General features: G+C 38.1%; 1 protein-coding gene and 1 non-coding gene across 8 annotated transcripts in view; both read left to right on the forward strand.

Annotated features, from left to right (window-relative positions):
- The window catches only part of B4GALT6 (beta-1,4-galactosyltransferase 6), a 65088-nt gene that overhangs the window by 7584 nt on the left and 32879 nt on the right, over positions 1-24625 (forward strand). For 2 of the 7 annotated variants that reach the window (XM_015121716.3, NM_001257591.1), the window contains 2 exon segments: positions 11785-11901; positions 20076-20189. The exons of 1 other annotated variant lie outside the window; for it this stretch is intronic. In XM_015121716.3, coding sequence (XP_014977202.1) covers positions 11785-11901; positions 20076-20189 — 231 coding nt within the window. 7 annotated transcript variants of the gene reach the window in all.
- LOC114673946 (U6 spliceosomal RNA) lies at positions 9049-9151 on the forward strand. The gene has a single exon (XR_003724784.2). It is a non-coding gene; the product is annotated as a U6 spliceosomal RNA (small nuclear RNA).

Genomic DNA, 24625 nt, shown 5'->3' on the forward strand with positions numbered 1-24625 from the left:
GGACCAAGCTGGCTTTTGTCACAACTGCCTGAGTCTGCGGTTTGCCAGCCTAAGCAGAGCAGGTTGTCCCCACCTCTTTGCCTTTCTCTTTTCTCCTTTCCCCCTTGTCCCTCTGAATCTGTTTCGCGTTTTCTTAATTCCTGGAGGACACGGTGATTTAATATTTAAAAGGCGTTTTCATTCAAATTCTGCCTTTTATCAGGATAATAACAAAGAGAATAATATACAAGTAATATAGTGATTCAAGTTGAAGATCGATTCAAGTGAAGATTGAGAGTAGGTTTTCTGAGGATACCCATAATGCCTTTAACATGCCTTTGGAAAATTAGGCATTTACTCCAGTTATAATGAGATATTTTTACCTTATATCTTGGGCCCACTGGAGACTTTCAGGTAGCACCCTGATTCTGTTTTTCTTGAGCATTTACATCCTGTATTGGGCCAGTTTGATTTGCTGTGTTTCATGGTCAGACTGCCTGTGGACATAATTATTTTTGGTCTTAGCAGAATTTAGCTCAGTTTGGTTTAAGATACAGCAATACCCCTCTTCAGTTGAAATAGGAGAGCTAGCTTAAAGGATGTTTATGTCAGTAATTATATTTTTGGCTGTGTAGCACAGCAAAATGTTTAGGAAAATATACTTGGTAATTTCAAATCTTAATTTTTAATTTTTTTTTCTCCAGAAATGTAGTATGACTTTTTGCTTGCATCTTTGTTTTTATGTTTGATTACTTGAATTAGTGAAAGTCTTTGGCTTCACCAAATTGTTGTGTTATATATTCATTAAGGATGAAACAGATACTCCTATGTCCAAATGAATTGTGGTGTATTCAAAAGCTTTGTAAAAGAAGATACATTGAAGGCCGGGCGCGGTGGCTCAAGCCTGTAATCCCAGCACTTTGGGAGGCCGAGACGGGCGGATCACGAGGTCAGGAGATCGAGACCATCCTGGCTAACACAGTGAAACCCCGTCTCTACTAAAAAATACAAAAAACTAGCTGGGCGAGGTGGCGGGCTTCTGTAGTCCCAGCTACTTGGGAGGCTGAGGCAGGCGAATGGCATAAACCCGGGAGGCGGAACTTGCAGTGAGCTGAGATCCGGCCACTGCACTCCAGCCTGGGCGACAGAGCTAGACTCCGTCTCAAAAAAAAAAAAAAAAAAAGAAGATACATTTAATATAAGTTAAACTGATTTGGAAGGAAGGGTCTACTGTTTTACTTGTTACAAATGTTATGTTTAGAGAATTACTACAAGAAATAGTTTTCAAGTATGAATGTGCTTGAGGCTTATTTAAGGTGATATGCTTTAATAAGCTTATTTCCCAGGTCTTGAAGATTCTGAATCTGATTCATTTTTAACACATACCCAGATGATTCTGCACACTGGAAACGATATTTCTGAAAAATACCCCAAATGGTGGGGAAAAAATAGTGCTTCCTACTTTTCTAAATTGATTACTTACATCATTTGATTTTTTTTTTTTTTTTTTTTGGAGACGAGTCTTGCTCTGTTGCCCCAGGCTGGAGTGCAGTGGCTTGATCTCAGCTCATCGCAAGCTCTGCCTCCCGGGTTCACGCCATTCTCCTGCCTCAGCCTCCCGAGTAGCTGGGACTACAGGCGCCCGCCACCACTCCCGGCTAAGTTTTTGTATTTTTAGTAGAGATGGGGTTTCACCGTGTTAGTCAGGATGGTCTCGAACTCCTGACTTCGTGATCTGCCTGCCTCGGCCTCCCAGAGTGCTGGGATTACAGGCCTGAGCCACTGCACCCGGCCGATATGGTATTTCACAGAACTAATCTTACCTGTTGAAAACCTAATTAACTTGTTTATAACATCATGTTTTACTGGCAATAGAGATGGCTATCATCGTGAAGAAACTTTTCCTTCAGAAGAGAAATGGACAGATACATTATTTATGCCTGCCAGGATCATGTGTTCCTTTATGAGTCTGCAGTGACTAGGTGATTGGGTCCTGGGTTATCCTAAATTTGTTTAGTGTTTTTAATTATTAGAAAGAGACATTGTAATTCACTTAAGAGCAGTAAAACTTATTAAACTGTATAGCATTATAGGTTGTTCAGTGGAAGTAATTTCAAAACGTTTCCTAGCATTTGGCTCGAAAAGCCATTTTTATAATATCTTTACAGTAGTATATTTAAGTAGCTATCTGAAGTTTGTTACTATAACATGATATCTTGATTGAATACTATGGCCTGTTTTTATATATTTGAGGCAAATGTTAATATGATTTTACTGAAATCTTGTTACTATATTGCCTTCCTGATAATTAAGTTAATTGCTCAGAAATTATGACTTCTAATTATAGTGCAATTTTCAGTTTGACTCATAGGAAGATAAATTGGACATTATTTTCATTTGAATCAAGAGACCAAAGGTAGAGAATTAAAAGGTGCCTTGTTTACTGATTTGAAAATATGCCTTGAAAGTCTTTGAAATTCATTTCCTACCAGTTCCCTTCTCTGATTCTCGTTTTAGGCTCATTTTCCTTTCATGAATACTAAGTTGGAATTCTGAAAGGTATTTTAATTGTGAAAACACAAGTAAATTGAAGATGATTATAAAACATATTCAAATAGTTCACATTTTACTTCATTTTGATAGACTTCTTATATATTCTACACTTATATACTCTGACATCACTAATTTTCAACAATTTTATAATGTTTCCTGGGCCTGCTTATTTATGGCTTGGTCTTTTAGTCTGTAATGTCATTAAGTGAGTTTCCTGATTAGATTTTTAAGATCTGTTTAATTGCCTGCATTCTTCCTTCCCTGATTTCCTAATTTCCTCCTGATTCCACTTTCCGCAGTGTGGTTCATAACTCTTAGGGTTCCTGTCATGCTTTAAAAAAGCTATATAGTTATTTTAAGTGAATTATACGGTGCGTTAGCAAATGACAGGGCTGATAGTTATCTTTTGTTAGATAGTGTTTTCATATCACTAGGTTCAGAGTCTACTTTTTGAATTATCAACTAGGGTTAAAGTAGGCTGAACTAATGATCTGGTTGTTGCAAAAGTCCTTCTGATGTTTTAGACAGTTTGTGCCTTTGCAGGATCTTGGTTCTTTACAGAGGAAGCCAAATGGCCCCTTAACTTTTGGCATTGCTTGGTAAACGGTAGGCACTCAATAAACACGTGGATAAACATGTTTCCACCCTGAACATTTTTAGCAAGATCATTGGAAAAGTCAGTTTTTATTAAAAAATGTTTAACCTTGATCAGTATTCCAACACAAAGAATCTCCAGAAATAACTTAAGATTGTTAAACTGCAGAGTGGAAGTTGTAAAGACACCTGTTACAAAGATTTCTTGTCAGTTTTTATGTTTGCATCTGCAAAATCTGCAAAGCTTGAGTTGTTAGCTAAGATCTGAAATAGATCTCCCATATGTGATCATTGTATTTGTTGTTTGATAAAGTGGGGCTCTGAACACAGAATTCTTGCAGACTTTGTCAGCTCATAACTTGAAAAGTAGAGGTAAGGATGTTATATGTTAGTAATAATTTGCACTGCAGATTTCCTTGAGTCCATACCTGGTTTTAAATTATTGTTACCATGGTCAGACAAATAGTACTTTGACATAAAAGAATTTTTTTTTTTTTTAAAGCCTGGCACATCCTTGATGTTTGTTATTTTTTTGTTTTTAATCCAAGTAGTACCCATCTTCCTTAGTCCTAGCTGTGGTATGAATAATATTTCATGTATAGTCTGGCCTAACCTTGGGGTTTACACCATAGTTATTGAAGATAACATATTTTTCCTTTACCCACATGGATGAGTAATTCTTGGGGATTTATTGAACAAGAGGCTAGATGTGGAAAGAAGAAAATTTTTCAGCGTCAGAAACAGATATTTAGATTATCATAAATTCTTAGAAATTCTTAGAAAGAGATACCTGATTCACATATCTGTAGTTAATATTGAGTGGTGCATTCAGATTTTTACTTTTGTCTGTATTATTTCCTGTGTTCTGTAGATAATACAGGAAATCATTTTCTCTTCTGTAACTTTTAAGGATCCCTTCTGGCTTTCTCCTCCTCTTTGTATTAAAGGAAATCTGGTTAATCTCTCATATGTTCACTTCCCTTGTTGTAACTTTTTACAATGAAGATTTCTTTTTCCTTGTCTCTCTCTCTCCTCTGTGGCCTTGAACCAAGGTTTCTTCCAAATCCCTTCCCCTCAGAGTCACTCAGGCTTGTGCTTGAATCCTGAGTTGTTAATTCTACCTGTGTTAATTTTCTTTTGAGTTTGTTTTCTCATCTTCTAATGGACAAACTTGTACCTGTCATGGGGTGGTGTGTTATTTTCCTAGGGCCGCCGTAACACATTACCACATAACGGCTTGAAACACCACGTTTATTTTCTCAGAATTATGGAGGCCAGAAGTCTGAAATTAAGGTGTTAGCAAGACAGTCCCTCTGGAGGCTCTGGAGAAAATCCTCCTCGCGATTTCCAGCTTCAGGTGCGTGGTGGCCACATCACTGCCTCTGTCTTCACATTGCGTGTGTGTGTGTGTGTGTGTGTGTGTGTGTGTGTGTGTGTGTGTAATCTCTCTCTACCTTTCTCTTAGAAGAGTGCTTGCCATTAGATTTAGGGTCCACCTGGGTAATCCAGGATGATCTCCTCATTTCAAAATCCTTAGCTTAATTACATCTGGAAAGACCTCTTTCCAAGTGTCACATTCACAGGTCCTGGGAATTAGGGCGTGGGCATATCTTTTTGGGGATTTCCATTCAACAAACTCCAGGTGGTTGTAAGAATGAAAGGAAATATAGTTGTATATGTGTACTTACATATATTTATATGTGGACTTCAACTCAGTGCCTGACCAAACTCAGCACTTAGTAAATGTTAATTCATCTACTGCTCTTCAGAAACCTATGCCCGTCAAGCTTCTATATCCCTGGAAGATTTCAGCAGTCAGTGCTCAGTTCTGAATGTTCCCTTCCCCTTTGTCCCCCACCTCCGTCCTCGTTGGTGACCACCAGGATGTCTAGCTCTTGTCTTCTGCCCTCACTCCACCTGGCCATGCCCTGGGTGTCAGCATAGCTGTGGCTTGCTCTCCTTTGCACCTCTCCAGACTGCAGCCTTCTTAACCTTCCGCTTCTAGAGGTTTCTCACCTCTGTTAACAGTTATGTTTCATCCTCACAATGACTTCTTGTCCTCTCACTCTCCTTTGCTTTTTTTTAAACTCTCTATCCCACTTAGCCCTTCCTAACTTCCGTTACTACCCATCTCCACTCAAGGCAGATTGTCATTCCCTGGGTGTGCACCGCTGCTGTGCACCTCAGAGCCTCTGCTTAAACTTTCCCACCAACAGAGTGGTTTTCTCTCCTTCCTCTTGCTTCCTTTTAGTGCCTGAAATTATTCACCCTTTCTTCTAGTTTTTTCCAGTCAGGCTGCAGACATGCTCAGGGCCCTCCTCTTGCAGAAAACCTTCCCTTGACCTTGCTAATCACTTGTTTGCCTTTTCTGAAACTTGCTGCTTTCACTTTGTCAGTGTCCACTGAAATCTTTACTATTTTCCTTTTGTTTCCACTGCTTCCTGAAGCTGCTGTCTTGAAGGCTTACAGTGATCTCCTATAGGCTTTTCAAAGAGGCTGAATGGTATGATGGTCAAGGGCTAACTTGCTGAAGCCAGACTGCTGGGATTTGAATTCTGGCTCCACCACTTCCTAACAACTATGTGACCTGCAGCAAGTCATTCAACTCCATGCTTCAATTTCTTTATCTGTAAAATGGAAATAATAATAGTACTTGCCTTATAGAGTTGCTTGTGAGGATTAAATAGGTTAGTGTATGTAAAGTATGCTTGACAAAGAGAGTATGCTGAATTTTTTTAAGCTGTTGTTTTTAAGTCCTCTTTAGCATCTGCAGCATTTGACATGGTTGACCTCACCCTCTTCTTTAGTCCATTAGCTTTTTCACTGTGTTCAAGCTGAGATTAATTCACTTTGGGATCTTTTATCTTTGTGCTGCCTATTTGTGGTCTGTCTTCACCTTTTTATCTCCCTTTTGGATAATTTTTCCTCTGGGAATTTATCATGATAGTTCCAGCTTTTACATTTATTGAATGTCTCTCCAAATGGTATTTCTAGCCCTCTTTTAGCTTCGGTCCTACATTTATAACTGCATCCCAGATTGCCTGACCAACATCATCATCTCCCTCTCAAAATCATTTATTCACATGACTTTTGTTAAGAGACCTGGGAACTGTGGTAGCATGTCATAGCAGCTAGGAACAGAGGTGTCAGGATCACAGGCATGCTGCGCTGGTGTCCTGCAAAGCCCAGGAAACAGTTCTGGATCCCTGCAGGCAGGCATGTTCTTCTTGTCTTGAATCCTTGCAGCACTGTTAGTGAGCAAAACTGGATGTGGAAAGGGGCTGGGAGGCAGTTTTATAGCAGATGTGTCCCTTAATTTCCTTAAGTGAAGAATTAGACAAGTTCATAAATCTCTTGCCTTGCAAACTCGGGATAGAATGCCTGGCCTAGAAGCTTTCATAAACTGTTGAAAATAGGTTTTATTATTTTTATTTTTTAAATTTTTTGAGATGTTATCCCCTGGGAAGCAGAACTGGTAAATAAGTTAGATTTATGTCTCTCAATGCAGAGTCAAATAGAAAATGAATGAAATTAGAGAACAAACAGCATGGTTTTAATTAAGCAGTGGTAGGTTTCCCTATTTGTTTTCTGAGATGAGGGTTCTTATAAATTGGAATCGAAAGACAAGGATTTTCTCTACCTAAAGACTTGCCAATATGACATTACATTTTATTTTTTGCAATCTATCCATCGGACAAAGGGCTAATATCCAGAATCTACGAAGAACTTGAATTTACAAGAAAAAAACAACCCCATCAAAAAATGGCAAAGGATATGAACAGACACTTCTCAAAAGAAGATATTTATGCAGGCAACAGACATGAAAAAATGCTCATCATCACTGGTCATTAGAGAAATGCAAATCAAAACCACAATGAGATACCATCTCACGCCAGTTACAATGGTGATCATTAAAAAGTCAGGCAACAACAGGCTGGAGAGGTTGTGGAAGAATAGGAACGCTTTTACACTGTTGGTGGGAGGGTAAATTAGTTCAACCATTGTGGAAGACAATGTGACTCCTCAAGGATCTAGAACTGGAAATACCATGTGATCCAGCAATCCTATTATTGGGCATATACCCAAAGGATTATAAATAATACTGTGATAAAGACACATGCACACATATGTTTATTGTGACACTTCGCTACAATAGCAAAGACTTGGAACCAACCCAAATGTCTATCAGTGATAGACTGGATAAGGAAAATGTGGCACATATACACCATGGAACTATGCAGCCATAAAAAAGGATGAGCTCATGTCCTTTGCAGGGACGTGGATGAAGCTGGAAACCGTCATTCTCAGTAGAAAACTATCACAAGATCAGAAAACCAAACACTGCATGTTCTCACTCTTAAGTGGGAGTTGAACAAGGAGAACACATGGACGGGAACATCACACACTGGGGCCTCTCGGGGGTGTGGGGGTTAGGGGAGGGATAACATTAGGAGAAATACCTAATGTAGGTGACGGGTTGATGGGTGCAGCAAACCACCATGGCATGTGTAAACCTATGTAACAAACCTGCACGTTCTGCACATGTACCCCAGAACTTACAATTAAAAAAAGACATTACATTTTATACTACTACTGATAAGCAAGTTTTGGGTTTGGGTTAACATAGTTTTACGTTTGGAAAGCAGACAATTGGAACCATTCTCATGCTGGTTTAGTGTGTCTTGCAACCCTTTGACATAGCACTTTCTTCCTGTTAACGACCACTCTCTATTTAAACACAGCTTCATTCCCTAACGGGTTTTGGTCTTTAGGGATTAAACCCATGAGGACCATTAACCTGAGGAATGTAACTCAGCTGTAAATTATTTGGAATAAATAAATAGATTTTCCATTTGGAGAAATTGGTGTCTAGCTTAATTTTGGTCTTCATTTGTCTAATGAATAGTAAATGCACTCTTTTTCACCTTTGTTAGAGGTACCATAAAAAATCATTTTTAAGGCCAGGTGCGGTGGCTCACGCCTATAATCCCACCACTTTGAGAGGCTGAGGTGGGCGGATTGCCTGAGCTCAGGAGTTCGAGACCGGGCTGGGCAACATGGAGAAACCCCATTTCTACAAAAAATTAAGTGGGCGTAGTGGCAGGTACCTGTAGTTCCAGCTACTTGCGAGACTGAGGTGGGAGGATCGCTTAAGCCTGGGAGGTGGAGGTTGTGGAGAGCCAAGGTCGAGCTACTCCAACCTGGATGACAGGGTGAGACCCTGTCTTAAAAAAAAAAAAGAAATCATGTTTTTTAACGGTTTTGTTACCTACAAGTTAGATAAGTTAAAAAGTTGTTTCCAGGAAACACAATAATGCATATAATGCTCCTACTTAGCATCTCATTTCTTAGGCCAGGATCAGTCCTGGAAGTAGAACTTTTTTGCCTTAGGCTGAGTTCTAGTACTTTGTAGCAGGTTTTCTTTTCACAGTTTGGTGTAGCACAAATATAAGATGTTTATATTACTGACAACAAATTTCATATGTAACTTTAGGATTAAATAATCCAAGGTGTTGGAAACCAGGTGTCATTAGTAATCTGTGTGATGCTGCCCCACCCACATCATTTCAGTTGAACTTTGGGTCTTCATTTTGGCCGAGTTGTTAATGTTAGCTTGTCTTTTATTGAACATTTTCCTGCATTTTTGTTGGCCGTTCTTTTAGTTTTCTTTTTTCTCTTCGTGTCTTTTCTTCCAGTTTTTCATAGTTATCAAAGATGAATTTATTGTTGTAGAACTTTCATTATTAAAAATTAATATGGATTAATTCAATTAGAAAAAGTCTAAATGTACAAGAATGGGATCAGGAACTAATACATTTAAAAATAGAGGAAAATAGAATTGAGATATTCAAGACAGATTATTTAAATATAAGCAATGGAATACACAAATATGACAAGTCTTATAAAAATAAAAGGGAGTGCTTGCTCTGGCAGCAAATATACAAAAATGGGAACAATACAGAGAATATTAGCATGGCCCCTGCATAAGGATGACATGTTTTATTTTCAAATTTTACATAGAAAAGGGAGAAAATAATTAAAAATCAAAAGTAGAGGAGATTCAAAAATTATATAAGATTATGCATAGCTTTACCTAATTTGAATATCTCAATGAAATTATTGAATCTTGGGGACGAAATACTCCAAATTGAATCAAGAATAAGTAGAAACTGAAATACATCTAATACAGTTTCTGGCAGAGGGCAGGCATTCAACAAATCAACAAATTGAATACATGAACAGAGAGGAATTGGAACAGGCGTCTGATTACAGCTTTTTTTTTTTTGACAGAGAGTCTCGCTCTGTCACCCAGGCTGGAGTGCAGTGGCACAATCGCCGCTCTGCTCACTGTAACCTCCGCCTCCTGGGTTCAAGTGATTCTCCTGCCTCAGCCTCCCGAGTAGCTGGAGCTACGGGCATGTGCCACCACGCCTGACTAGGTTTTTTTTTTTTGTTGTTTTTTTTTTGTTTTTAATTTTTTAGTAGAGATAGCATTTCACCATGTTGGCCAGGCTGGTCTCATACTCCTGACCTCAAGAGATCACCTGTGCTGGCCTTCCAAAATGCTGGGATTACAGGCATGAGCCACCACGCCCAGCCACATGACATCTTCCTTTTATGAGAAGTCAGTTCAAACTTTTAAGGGCTTAATATCTGCCACACTGTATCAGTTGTTTCAGAGTTCAGAAAATGACAGCAATGTGTGCAGTCTATTTTATGAAACTAACATTAAGAACAAACCATAGATGGCGAAAAACCCAAAAACCTTACTTATGAATATATATTTAAATTGTTATGAATAAGTTTTTCCCCCATATGGTCTATTAATTATTTTCAACTTTTATTTTAGATTCAGGGCATACACGTGCAGCTTTGTTACACGGGTATATTGCATGGTGCAGAGGTTTGGAGTATGATTGATCCTGTCACCTAGGTAGTGAGCATGGTACCCAATAGGTAGTTTTAAACTTCTGCCTTGCTTTGTCCCTCCCTCTTCTAGTAGTCCCCAGTTTCTGTTGTTACCATCTTTATGTTCATAAGTACCCAGTGTCTAGCTCCCACTTAGAAGTGAGAACATGTGGTATTTGGTTTTCTGTGCCTGTGTTAATTCGCTAGGATAATGGCCTCCAGCTGCATCCATGTTGCTGCAAAGCACATGATTTTGTTCTTTTTTATGACTGTGTTCTTCATTCTTTTAAAGTCCACTTAAGTACAAAAATGTAGTCAAAATGTGTTGTATTTGTATTTGTATTTGTAAACTAGTATAGTAAATTCAGGTGTAAGCAAGTTAAATCTAATTACAGGACTACTTTCTAGAAAGCCTGTAGACATGCTCTTAAAAATGATACCTGTAAAGCTTAGGTGAAACCTGGATTTCTGTTTCTCTCTTTTTTCTGGAGGTGAAAGAAAAGTTTTATTTTACTCTGTTTTTCTAGTAGTTTTATTTATGCTCTGCTCGTATGTACTTTGAGCAAGTTCACATTTACATAAGAAGTGGGAAAGACGGTAGTAAACATTAAATTTCTCTCATCCCTCTATTCCATCTGGAGAAACTAGAGCAGGACTTAGAAAATTAATCAGCATTCTTAATTTTTTTCATTCAGCATTCATCTTTTGAGAGTGTCATTACTGTATTCAGAGACAGCTTATGTTAAAATTGAGTCATTAACTGAGACTTGCAGTTTCTTGGTTTTTGCCATGATAGTGAGCCTCTGCCTTTCATCTAAATGGAGTTTATGATTTTTAGCTTTGTGTTTAGAGACTTTAAAGAAGAATGCACTACTTGCACAAGTGCCTTGTGGAAACGAGGAAACTGAGATCCAAGGAGCTGTACAAAGTTATGCACAGCGCTAACAGAATTGGGACCAGGAAAGGAGTTTCTTACTTAGTTCTGTGCCTCTGGGGAGTCTGGACATCTCAAAAGTTAGGGATTTTTGTGATAAAGCTTTGTCAATTTACCAGTTTCTCCCAGCAGAGGAAATTTGGAGCCTATTTTTGAAGCACTTATTGTGAAGAATTAAATTGACTCGCTTTAAAAATACACATTGATTTTGATTTTATTTGCTTTTACCCTGCTGGTAGATAGATTTGTGATTGAAAGGGAGTGTAAAAGTTTAATTAACTCTTAGAAGTGTCCCAAAGAGATACTTATCCTAGATCACCCCTGTCTGCAAACACATCAAGAATTTTCAGGACCATTGCAAGATCTTTGTTCATACATTATGGGATTTATAAGGAATCCTAGCTTTTGTGAAGTTTTTGGTAGGAGGAAATTAATATTATAATTAGAGAAACTGAATTATAACTAAGATTGAGTACTTGTAATAAAATGCCTTTTTGAAATTTCTAAGTATATTTTATAGTAGAAAATCACTTATGGATATGGGGTTTCATTATGATATTTTAGTTTGTTCAGTTAGTTTCATTTTATTTGATAGGTGGATATTTCAACTTTTTTTGTTTTTATTGCTTTTAAAAAATCAGTTTGTTTTTGTCAGTTTTTATGGTAGGCAATATTTTGTATTTCTCTTTTCCCTTTGGACGTGCTGATTGAGTCAGTTTATGTTTATTGGGCACTTCACCAATTCTGAATATTATTTTATTAAATATTAAAGCTTACTGAGTTATGACATTTTTTTCTCTATTTTTCTTTTATAGCCAACACATATCTCTTTATGGTACAAGCTCGAGGTATAATGTTGAGAGAAAATGTGAAAACAATAGGTCATATGATCAGGCTGTACACAAATAAAAACAGTACGCTCAACGGTACAGGTAAGACTACTTCCTGCTTAACCCCTTGTAGTCACAAAGCAGTAAACCAAATCTTTTACAGTCTGTTCTGCCTTCAGGTAACTTCCTGTTAAAGATGAAGGTATCTTCCCCTAAGCGTCCTGGCAGATTATTTTACTGTGCAAATCAAGACTGTTACCTATTTTAGGATGTATGAAGGTGTGGTCACAAAAGTGATGAGATTTTGTACAAACACTTAAGTTAATTCTTGCAAACAAAATATAGAAAGCAGCTTCTACTTTTTCAATTCACATATTGTATTAAAGAGAAATTAACCAGAGAATAATTTATTCATCTTACTAAGCCATACTACCATCTCTCTTTGTGTTCATTCTAGTTCCTAAGTTGTTCTCCCAACTAGGTCTAGAAAATAGTTGCTTTTAATTATAGAAGATTGTTAGTAGTTTTGTGGCCTTTTTAAGGAGCTAAAGGAGAAATTTTATAAAATTGGAAATTGGTAACTACTCTTGTCTTTTTATTTTATTTATTTATTTTTTTGAGACGGAGTCTTGCACCGTCGCCCAGGCTGGAGTGCGGTGGCGCAATCTCGGCTCACTGCCAACTCCGCCTCCCGGGTTCACACCATTCTCCTGCCTCAGCCTCCCTAGTAGCTGGGATTACAGGCACCTGCCACCACGTCTGGCTAATTTTTTTAATTTTTGGTAGAGATGGGGTTTCACCGTGTTAGGCAAGATGGTCTCGATTTCCTGACCTTGTGATCTGTCCGCTTCAGCCTCCCAAAGTGCTGGGATTACAGGTGTGAGCCACCGTGCCCTGCCTACTCTTGTCTTTAAAATGTCACCTGAAAGTAGAAGCTGCATTAGAATCCCAGGAGGTTAAAATCTAATAGGCTGAACCAATGATTTAATGATGGTAGAATTGATGTAAATAGATCTCACTGTTGTGGAAGAATGTTCATGCTCTTTTATGGCAGCGTTGCCACAGTGTCTCCCAAAGTTATTAGGTGTTACTTTAAAGGATTCAGTGGGGTTGTCAGTTGTTGTACCCTTTATGGTCTCATTTTGAAGAGGTAAAAATAAAGATTTAATTTGTGTTAGTAATTCTTCCTTGTGTCACTGTAAACCTACACATTCTACTAGGAGAAAGTCTTGTCTTCCAGCTGTAGGTGTTCTTTCTTAAATGTATGTCAAGGTGGGTGATAGTTTTAGACCCTTCTAAAAATTCAAGATTGTGACATATTGATCTCAATGTAATATCACATGTGCTTTTATAAAATCCAGTTTAGTCATTTGCCTAATATGTTTATGATGCCACAAATCAAAACACTCTTGTTTTATTTTAATTTTTTAACCTTGAAGGATTTTTTTTTTTAGAAGGACTGTCTCAACATAGTTGATGTTTTAATACTACAGTAAAAGTCTCGTTAACTATTCTTTAGCATGAATGAGTCTTCTGAATAGTCGGTCAATTTTAGAAGTTTAAACATTTTAAAAGCTTCTGTAGGATTTGTGCTGGTCAAATAAGTTGATTGTAAAAATGTTCACTGTAAGTTTGTTCAACTGAAAGGAAATAGACATCTCTAAGTTGGTATATTTGTGGGAGTGCTAAAAATTTGTGCATATCAGGTTGTTTTCCCTGGGATATGAATAACGTATATGTCTGGATATTGAGCATGATTAGGAGGAATGATTATATGGACAAGACAATCTTTCCCCATAGTACCCTGCAACTGAAAAAAAAAAAAACTTTGAAAACTTTTCATAGGGTTCCTTTACTGATGGTAAAACTGTTCTCAGGAAACAGTCATTGTATACATTAGGGATTAAGTTTGGATGTAACAGAGACCTGTCTGTGGTGGTTTAAACACATGAGTCTTTCTGTTCTTATGTGAAAGAACTCTGCAAGTTAGATATCTGTGGCTGGTTGTGGAGGCTCCTTAAAGTAAGTCATCACACTTCATTTTCTGCTATCCATCATGTAGCTCCGTGGTTAACTCATAGTCTAAGATGGCTGCTTGGGTGCCATCTTGGTTAATTCTTGCAAACAAAATATAGAAAGCAGCTTCTACTTTTTGAACTTGGGTCAGTAGGAAGCAGGAAAGGAAGAACAAAGAAGAACAAATAAGGGACCCCTTTTCTGGAGCCTTCCCAGAGGTCCCATACAGTATTTTTTTCATACAGTTAATTGGCTAGAACTTAACTGCATGGCCACATGCGATAACACTGGGAAATATAGTCTTTGACCAGAGTGTGCTGGAACTCTAGTGAAAGTGGCATTCTGTTACCTAAGGGGAAAGGGAAAAATGGAGTTTGAGTCAGCAATGAGGCTCTGCCGTGTTCATTTAACCAACATTTACTGAATATAGTTAGTATATTTAACCAGATATTGGAAACACAATATTAAGAAAAACAGTCTCCTTTAATATGAGGATCTCTAGGCCTCTGGGAGAGATGGAAACATAAATAATTATTTATAATGCAACTGGTTATTTCTGCATAGACTTCTATAGATACGATATCCAAAAAAGAAGATAATGGTCTATAAGGTGTACAGAAAGCTAACTGAGCTCTAGAGGAGAATTGATTAATATGCAGTGGCTCATTTACAGTTTAACACTAAATGATAAATAGATTGTGATAGTTATAAGCACATTTGATTTCCAAAAGGGGTTTTTAATCCTGTACCTGCCTTTCTGTGGCATCAAAATACAAATAGATGTATACTATTTTTGTAAAGAAATTACACACTCTCATAATCAGATGATGCCGTGTAGCCCACAGAGCCAGTCAAATTATGAAAACAAGATGTATTCAGTGAATTCATCTAATTACTGAAGAAGATAAGGGCCATGCAATGTTAGAGTGGATAGGTTTGTTGGAAATAACCCAGCATGCCTCCTCATTTGATGGATGTATGAATTGAGGCCCCCAGACACTGCCAGACTGACAAGACAAGTTAGTGGGAAACAGACTAGAACTCTCATCGGTTTCTAACACCTGTTTTAAGCTGCTGTTTAGCAGGAAAATAAACACCATTAAAAGGTGTTCTTGGGTCCTGTTCTCCTTTTCCTTTAGGTGATAAGGTCCAGTGAGAATTACTAGGGGATCCATCTGGCAGTTTTCATTCTTTGTTTCCCTTTTCTTTGGTTGTGTTTCTGGAAGGGAGGAAGAAAGCAGGGGGCCCAGAGCTCATCTTATTTTTATCCATTCATTAGATGAAATAATGTCTACCTTTTGTAGCAGTTGTGGTGGATCCCAAATGCATCTGTCATGTATAACCTTTTAAAATGGTTCCTGACTTTGAAAGCAGTGGTTATACATGATGGACATTGTTCACCTAACCACTTTGGTAGGAATAATAATTCTGTGGGTCTATTACAGTGAAATCTCTAAAAGCTTAAATCATTATTGGCTGTATTATCATTTGTGAGGTGTTTATTTACGGTATGTTCCTACTATGTTGTAGGTACTTTTATTAGGTGCTAGAAATCAAAGACAATTTGATTTTAATTAAAAGAGATATTCAGAATAATAGATGAGTTGGTAGATAGACTATATACACATAATACATTGAGAAGACACAAATACCACTGAACAGAGTACTCCAGGAGTGTGGAGGTGTTTTTCTAAGTCTGGCAGTGAGTTGAGCTCCTTACGATGTGGGCAAGAATAGCACATGTTTAGTTCTAAAACTTGGTATTCAGTGAAGTGAATATAATGATATTGCGTAACTTGAAGGCACTTAAATGTGGTTCTTTAAAAACTAATAAAAGTGATGGAATGTTTACTTTGTGATTCAGTCATTCTAGCACTAAAGTAAAAAGTAGAACAATTCTTTCTGGCCCTCCTGTTGCCATTTGACTCCCCAGAAGGAGTTAACAGTTTGTTTTGTGGAAATGTCTAGAGAGCAGAGCACTTCTGTGAATTGGATGCGGGTTTAGAGAATCATAGCATGTGGCTAAGAGAAGGAGCCCAAGCATTAATGATAAAATTAATAAATCATGCAGAATAAGAAAATACTCTTATTTAAAGTTAGTGCATGACATTAACAAAAGGATTGAATGAAACCGTAGATATTTTTCCGCCTCAGTATTATAAGAAAATGAGCCTTGTAACATCTCAAGGCAGATGACCCCCAGGGACAAACTTACTCTTTTGTTTTTTTTTGTGTTTTAAAATATTGTTATATCATAGTTGTACATCCAAGGACAACCTTATTTATTGTCTCATTCTTGTGAATGTGTAGTGTATAGTATGTCCTTAATAAAAATTGAAGAGATTCAGAAAAATTATCATCTCTATATAGCTAGCCCATCTTTTTCTGGTGGTATGTGCAACAAAAGCTATAATATGAGCTCTGTGTGTGTGTGTGTGTGTGTGTGTGAGAGAGAGAGAGAGAGAGAGAGAGAAAGTGAGCGCACGCTAGCTAATTAGTGAACAACTGGCCATTCACTATTTATTGTTTTTGGGTTTTTTTTGTTGTTGTTGAGAAGGAGTCTCGCTCTGTCCCCCAGGCTGGAGTGCAGTGGCGCGATCTTGGCTCACTGCAAGCTCTGCCTCCCAGGTTCACGCCATTCTCCTGCCTCAGCCTCCTGAGTAGCTGGGACTACAGGCGCCCGCCACAGCGGCCGGCTAATTTTTTGTATTTTTTAGTAGAGATGGGGTTTCACCGTGGTCTGGATCTCCTGACCTTGTGATCCGCCCGCCTCGGCCTCCCAAAGTGCTGCGATTACAGGCGTGAGCCACTGCGCCCGGCCACTATTTATTGTTTTAACTGCTCACTTATTCATATTGAAAAGCACACTAACTTTCTTGCATTTTTATTTTAAGTAGAACTTTTTATATTTTAAAAGTAGAAAAGGGTATAATAACAACAGTCTCCTAGCTTACTCCTCCCTGAGTCCCAATCCTCAGAGAACTAACAATTTATTCTTTATTTATCTTTATGTTTCTGTCCTTCTATCTCTTGATTTATCAATTTTAACTACTCCTGTTATGGAAGAAAGACATTTAGTATTATAGTCTCACTCCAATTTTACGAATCCTTATCCCCAATATAATTACATCAATCACAATTTAAGCTCAATCGGTATTGTTGATGTTGTTAAGAGAATGTAGATAATGGTTTGTTTTCCTGAGTCTAGTTGTAATTATGTTTGTTTTGTAGACCTGTTTATTTTTGTTGATGTTACTTGTTAACTCTTTTTTCCCTCCAATTTGCAGAACCTTCTTAATCTGTCACTGATTTTCCCTTAGGCACATGAGTTGACCACTCTAAGGGGGGTTTCCAAAATTCCCATGCCATTGTCTTCTCTCTTCCAGTGCTGCTTTTAAGAAGTCTGTTGACTATCCTGATTGCAGTTACTGTTCATGGACCAGTTTTTTCTTTCTGGAGACTTTTGGGATCTTTTTGTATTGTTAAATTTCACAAAGAGCATCTTGGAGCTTGGTTTTTCTTCTCTTGCTGGGAGCAGTCCTATCAATATGGAATATCTTACCCTTCAATTCTCCAAAATATTTTTGTATTATTTCTTTGATAAGTTGTCTTCCTGCTATTTTCCTTTCTTTTTGGAAATCCTATTATGTATCATCATTTCTCTCTTGTTTTTCAATTCTTTTTCTTTCCTTTCTGTCTTTCTGGGAGGTTGCTCTGACTTTATTACAATGCTTTGATTTGATTTTTTAAATTTTGGCAAACTTACTTTTAAGAATTCTTTTTGTGTGTTTTTCTTTTCTTACTGTCTCCCTCAAATAAGAATGCCTTATCTTCCTTTTCAGGAATATTGAAGATAAATAAGTAACTCTAAGGTATAAATCAATGAGCTTGACTAGACACTGTTACAGAACTCATAACAATAGTGATCTTAAGCAGTTTTGGTGGGAGTGACAGAAACCCAATTCATGCTCATTGCACTCGCTCCTACCACTAGCAAAGTAGGAGTCCCCATAAAAAGAGAAGCCCTTTAAAAAAAAAAACTTGAATTTTGGTATATATCTATCTACATATATATATTTAAAGTATCTTAAGTAAAGAATCAGGCCAGGCATGGTGGCACACACCTGTAATCCCATCACTTTAGGAGGTTGAGGCAGGAGGATTGCTTGAGCTGAGGAGCTGGAGACCAGCCTGGGCAACATGGCAAGACCCTGTCTCTGCAAAAAATACAAAATTAGCTGGGTGTGGTGGTGCGTGACTGTAGTTCCAGCTATTAATAGTTGGGAGGCTGAGCTGGGAGGATCACTTGAGCTGAAGAAGTCAGTGCTGCAGTGAGCTGTTACCATGCCACTGTACTCCAGCCTGTGTGACACAGCAAGATCCTGTCTCAAAAAAAAAAAAGAATCAGAACTTTATTGGACTTCCTTCCACTTGCTTTTGCTTGGTATCTTTAAATCTTTCAGATACATGCAGAATACATTGAGTATGGGCTACCAGAGTAGTGTCTGTGGTCTTGGTGTGTCACTGGGCATATAAAACGATTAATGTTCACTGAATTTCTCCTCCCCTTGTCATTTGGAAGATTTTCCTTGTCAAATGCTTGCCAGCACTCCTACAGGGAGGGACAGTGGGGAGGATTGTCTCATTGGGGCTTTCCCACTTCCTGATAGAATAGGCCTTAGCAGTTGTACCATCATTGATCTCTCTCATGTTGGGGTTTTCTGGGAGTGCATTTACCTTAACACTTTACTGATGCCCTGTGAAATTTGTAACTGGGGTTTCCATGCAGTTCTTTGGAATTGGACCTTCTCTTGTGGCTTCTGTTTCTTCCTTGGTGCCCGACCTGGAACCTTTGTCCATCCCAACACCCTCTGCTTAGCAGCCGTGGCAGGGCCTCTTTCATTCGACAGCCTTGCAGGTGGCGTGAGACTCTGCCCTGAAGTACTGTCCTGACTCCCACGCTGCATCCTCACCAACTCCATTGTGACAATGACTGAATATTGATGTTAGGGAAAGGTGTGCAGGGGAGGTGCTTAGTTTTCTTTGGCTCATCTCACATACTTCCTATCTAATTTGCAGGATTCTGTCATTAGCCTATGGTCAGAGGGTTTAGCTCCTACATTGTCTCTCATTGGAGCAGATTACTCAAGATTCAAAGAATATCTTCACATTTTCCTAAAGTGTCTGCCTGAGTTTCACTTTCTGTGGTACATAGTTTGTGATCCAGGAGACAGACAATAGTTTAATGAGCTGTTTCCATCTCTCATTTCTTACTCATTGCACGTTGATGTCATTCTCTTAGACCAGCTTCCCTACATAACAGGAAACCTGCGTGTCATGATTCCTAGAGTTGCGTCTCAGAACTTTGCTCCAGAAAGGGACTGAAATGTGATCTCTCTGGTTCCACATTCAAAAATTCTAAGCCTGTGACTCTCTCATGGGTCAGGTGCTCATCTCTAATCGCTCATAGCTACAGTTACTAACTATTTCTATGGGCCAGGGATTGTTCTCAGCACCTTACACATTTTATCTTATTGAAGTTTAAAAATGACAGTATGAAGTAGGCATAGTTGGAAACTACATCATGTCCTGCCCTGTATCACACAGCTACAGTGTGTTGGAGCGAGAATTTGAACTCAGGCGTTTGACTTTGGTGCCGTGTATGCAGTTTAACTTGCTAACTCTAAAGATAATGGGCCTAATGTAACGATAGCTCCAGGGCTCCCGCGGGGCTGCAGCCCGCAGGCTGGGAATGACTAACTTAAAGGTTTAGAATGAGCTGTATTACAAAAGTAAGTTGAGTGGGTAAATCTCAGTTTCTACAGTGTGAGGTGGTAAGAAAACATTACTCCCACCCCTCTGCTCTGTGGATGCTAGTAGCAAGCACGCAGCAGTTTGGAACACCCGTGGCTGTGCCATAGTGGAGGGGATTCCCTGTTACACTTTCACACTCCCTTTAGATCGGGCTCAGCCAGAGGAGGGATGGGAGCAGGTGTTCTCACATGGTTGCAAATGGGACTGCTATGTCTGTGTGCAAGGATATAAGGGTGTGCTGCTCTCTAGATGTCTCTTGGGAAATCATGTGGAGAGGTCTGTTCCCAGCAGCAGTTTGCTGTTCTCTAGTTCTTTAAAGATAACTGATTTTAAGTACTTCTGTAGATTGTGTGCTGTAGTTTTCTCACAGTGACAGTGACGTATTTCATTCCAGGGACAAAGCAAAAGGCCTTTTTGTTTTTGTAACTCTTTTCTCTCTCTCCAAGATTATCCTGAAGGCAATAATTCAAGTGATTATCTTGTTCAAACAACAACGTATCTTCCGGAAAACTTCACATACTCACCATACCTCCCCTGTCCAGAAAAACTGCCTTATATGCGTAAGTCGTCATCTAATTTTGACTTAACTATTTACTTGTGTTACAGTTCGGTCATAAAAACCACATGATTTGAGTGCAGCAGGATCAGGTCATGTGCACCTGGGTGCAAATGTTTATATTATGCAGCATGTTATTTGAACTTTTTTTTTTTTTTTTTTTGGCAAAGTGCTTTTTGGAGGGGGATGATTGAAAAGCTGAAGAAAAATACAAAGGGAGAAAATGACACATACCCATCTTGCTCCCACCCAGTTTTAAAAACGAATACTTTGGCTAACCTATGTCCAAGTTCTTTTAAAACAGTGTTTAAGAGAGTAATTAATGTGTAGTCTACTTTTGAATATGTTAAAATGTTCCTGGGTAAGCAATCCTTTTAGACCACCATCCCCAGCACCGACTCTGCATTCCTTCCTCAGAAGTAACCTCACCTCTTCTGAGAGTTTGCTGAGTATTCTCACCGGTTATGATAATTGTTTTTTACATAGATAGATGTCTGTATAGAAAATAGATATTGTTTCAAAGGAGAATTTATGTAAGTTGGTCTTAAAAAGTGCATTTCATTCTTATAACTTGCTTTTTTACATACTTTTTTGAGAACTACCCATGTTATTACATACAGATCTAATTTTTTTCCCTTAACTATTACTGTGTAGTAATAGTCTTTGTATAAATGTATCACATCTCATTTACCTGTTTTCCCACTGATGGACTATTTAGGTTGTTTCAACTTTTTGCTATCACAAAATAGCAAAAAAAAAAAAAAAAATATATATATATATATGTATGTATGTATGTATAAAGAACAACAGAGTGTGGGTTTTCCTGTGCATATATACTTGAGGGTTGATGGCTAGTGGTGGAATTGCTGGGTAGGTTGGCTCAGTTTTTCCAGATTTTGTCAGTTGCTCTCAAAAGCAGCTATACCAGTTTATATCCATAACAGCAAAGCATGAATGTACCACTTTGATACAGATGGACTTTTAAATTCTTGCTAATCTGAAAGATTAACAAATGGTTTCTTATTGTTTCAATTTTCACTTCCCTTATTCCTGGTGGGTTTGAGTAGGTTTTCCCATGTTTGTGTTTTTAAATTTTCTCTCCTGTGACTTGCTGCATCATGGGCTTTATCAGTTCCTGGTTGGTTATTGTGTGTTGGTATTGATCTGTAAAAATTCTTTATATTCTGGCAGTGGCCTGTTGTCTGCTATGTGTTTCGTAAGTATCTTTTCACACATTCCCGGGCTTCTCATTTTATTTTGTCTTTTATTTTATGGAAGTTTAAAATTATAACATTTTCAAATGTTTTTATCACTTTACCTAGGGGTTTTGCTTTTTTTTTGGTCTTAAAGCTTTTCTTACCCTGAGGCCATACAAATAAATACCTTTATTTCCTTCTAATGATTTTACTATTTTGTTTTTAACCTTTGTGTGTAATATGTCGTAGTGATAAAGCTACTGTACTTTAAATATATATTTTTAAAATTATGAAGATAATACATTATCATTATTTTAAAAACACTATACTGTACTCTCAACACTCAGAAGCTACACAGCTATTATTTTGGCTTTTCTTTCTTTTTTTTTTTTATGTCTTCTACCCCTGCCCCATGATTTTTAAGCATACTTTGTACGTGTAGGTTTGTATCTTGGATTTGATATAATTAAAGATTTATATAAACATCTTTTTGAATTGCTTATTTATCCATATTCTGATGTATTTGGTATCTGTTTTTTATTCTTTACACGAGCTTTTTAAATTGAGGAAATTAGCCTTTGCCTATCGTATTTGTAGGGTTTATTTTAGTTTATTGTTGATAGATATTATATATCGATAATAAAAAGAAAGATTGACCTAATGTCATCTAAGGCCATGGCTTTTAGTCTTGAGGGTACATCAGAATCACCCTGATCATCTTGTCAAGCCTCATTGCTGGTTCTTGCCCTCAAGTTTCAGACTCAGCAGGTGTGGAGCGGGCCTGAGAATCTGCATTTCCAACAAGTCCCGCAAGGTGATGCTGTTGCCGCTGAGCCTTAGGCCATGTATTGAGACCCACTGATCTAGAGTAGTGGGCCTGGTCCCTGGTATTTAAGAAAAAAAAATTCTCAGGTGATTCTAATCTTGCTGTCTCTTTGCTATACCATAATAAAGAATGGAACTCAGTGATTTTTATGGTTGTCATTACTTTGTTATTGCAGCCTTGTTTTCTTAAAAATGAATACTTTTGTCTGTATAATACCGAAACCACTGGGTAATGCTCTGTTGAAATATTGATTACACTAATTTCATCTTCATAATTTTCATATTCAAGGTTTATAGTTTCAGGAAATCTTTCTGTTCTTGATTTAGTTGCCATTTTCTTTAATTAGTGCTTTATGAGTACTAATTAAACTCTATTTCAAAGCATCTGTCTGCCACTTCCTCATTCTGGTACTCCTCTCCTCCCGCCCCACAGCCCATTGTACCGTCTCTGTCATGGTGACTGAGAGATGGCGTCGTGCGTGGCTGCTGTGCACTGCCTTTACACTGGGGGTGGGGAGCGGCCTCAGCACTGCTGCCCCTTTTCTCTGCTTCCCTGGGATCCTTGCATTCTTTTGTAAGAGAGGGTCACACTGGTGTGGCCAGCCATCTTTTCACAGCAGCCCTCTCATGGGCTGCCAACTTTGGGTCCTGTCCCAATTTTGTGCCCAGTTAGTGGTGGCCGTGGTGGCCATGATGGCAGGGTGATTTGGTAGAAAATACAGCCACATACAGGTAAGGCTTTAGAAAGGAGCCATGGGTACAGCCAACATAACGAGGCTTCTGCCAAGAGAGCCTTGCACAAGCTGTCCAACAGAACGCTTCATTAGTCCTGTGACTTCCGCAAAGTGGAGGCTTAGTTTACGTACCTGTAAAACCTGGGTTTCTAATATCACCTGCAGAGTGTGGTAAGGATAGAATGAAGCACAGTGCCTGAAGTTTGATAGGCGTTAATTTGATTCTCCCTTTCTTCTCCCTCCTTCTTTGAATAATAGAGCCAGACTTTACAATGGTCAGGGGAATGAGACACCTAGGAGAAATGTGTGGAGTTTAGAAGTTTTATTCTTAGCTATGTATCCTTACATTTTTTTACTTAGAAAGATAGTTTTCATTGATAATAGAGAACAATGCAATAAAATACATAAGTATAAAATCTTACAATAGTCACACAAAATAATTGAATGTGATTCTTTCCCAAATAATAGAAGGGATTTGTGTAAGAATTAGATCTACTTGGATGAAAACCATTCAAGTACAAGTGATATTTACTTATAGTCACTAAAAGTGAAGTTAAGGCTTAACATTGGTGTATTTGATTATCCTGTTGTAAACTTTGATTTTTACCTAATACAGCAATGGAAACACTGGCACTGGATTTCTGTAAAGATAAAGTGAATTTTTCAAACTAGAATGCAGATAAAGTGTGTTTCATATATTTCAGCAGTGTTTCATATTCAGTAGTGGCCAATTACACTGTAAAATCTATTTCAATGTGTATTTTTATATGAAGAATATGAGTGAATACTTCTTTCTTGTTAGTGTTTATAGATTCTCCAAAGGGCAAATCCACATTCAGCTTTATTGCATTTATGTAAGATTCTTTGTGGTAACAAAGTAAAATAGAAGTTTCACCTTGTCTGAGGCTAAAAATTAATAAGTGCTTAGTGTGGATGTTTTGATTTTAATTTTTATGGGTGAGGTAGAAATGGAAAATGTCAATTGCATACTCTGCATTAGACTGAAAATAGACTTACCTTTAGTTTTCCTATCTTTTAAGTCTTATTCAAATAGAATACGTTTGCAGTGACCTTTATATATTCTGTTCTTACTATTTGTGGAATAGTTCCCTTTATGGTTTAACCCTGATAGTTTCTATAGTTGCTAACCTTATGAATATAACAAAAGCTCCAAGGACTTTTTGAGATGAATTTAAATAATTCAAATGAAAATCAGCAAAGAAGGAAAAGATAAGCAAGCAAACTTCAGCAAAGCTCAAATAATGCGCATGTAACAACCATCATGCATATGTTTATTGTAAAAAAAAAAAAATTAGATGGGAGCCATTTGCCATTTAGAGTCAACCAGTCATTGATGAACAGCTGCTGTACAGCAGTCCCGGTGTTGTTCATAGAAGCAGGCACGGGAGAGACAAAGCTGAACATGGTCATGTGTGTGGCAGCCCGGTGCAGGTAACACACTTGGAGAAAGGCACGCTATGAAAAGCTTATCAGGTCAGGCGTGGTGGCTCACGCCTGTTTCCTAGCACTTTGGGAGGCCAAGGCGGGTGTGTTACCTGAGGTCAGGAGTTCAAGACCAGCCTAGTCAACATGGTGAAACCCGTCTCTACCAAAAACACACACACACACAAATTAGCTGGGTGCAGTGGTGCGCGCCTGTAGTCCCAGCTACTTGGGAGGCTGAG

This window comes from Macaca mulatta, chromosome 18, assembly GCF_049350105.2.
Source record: "Macaca mulatta isolate MMU2019108-1 chromosome 18, T2T-MMU8v2.0, whole genome shotgun sequence".
Classification (NCBI taxonomy): Eukaryota; Metazoa; Chordata; class Mammalia; order Primates; family Cercopithecidae; genus Macaca; species Macaca mulatta.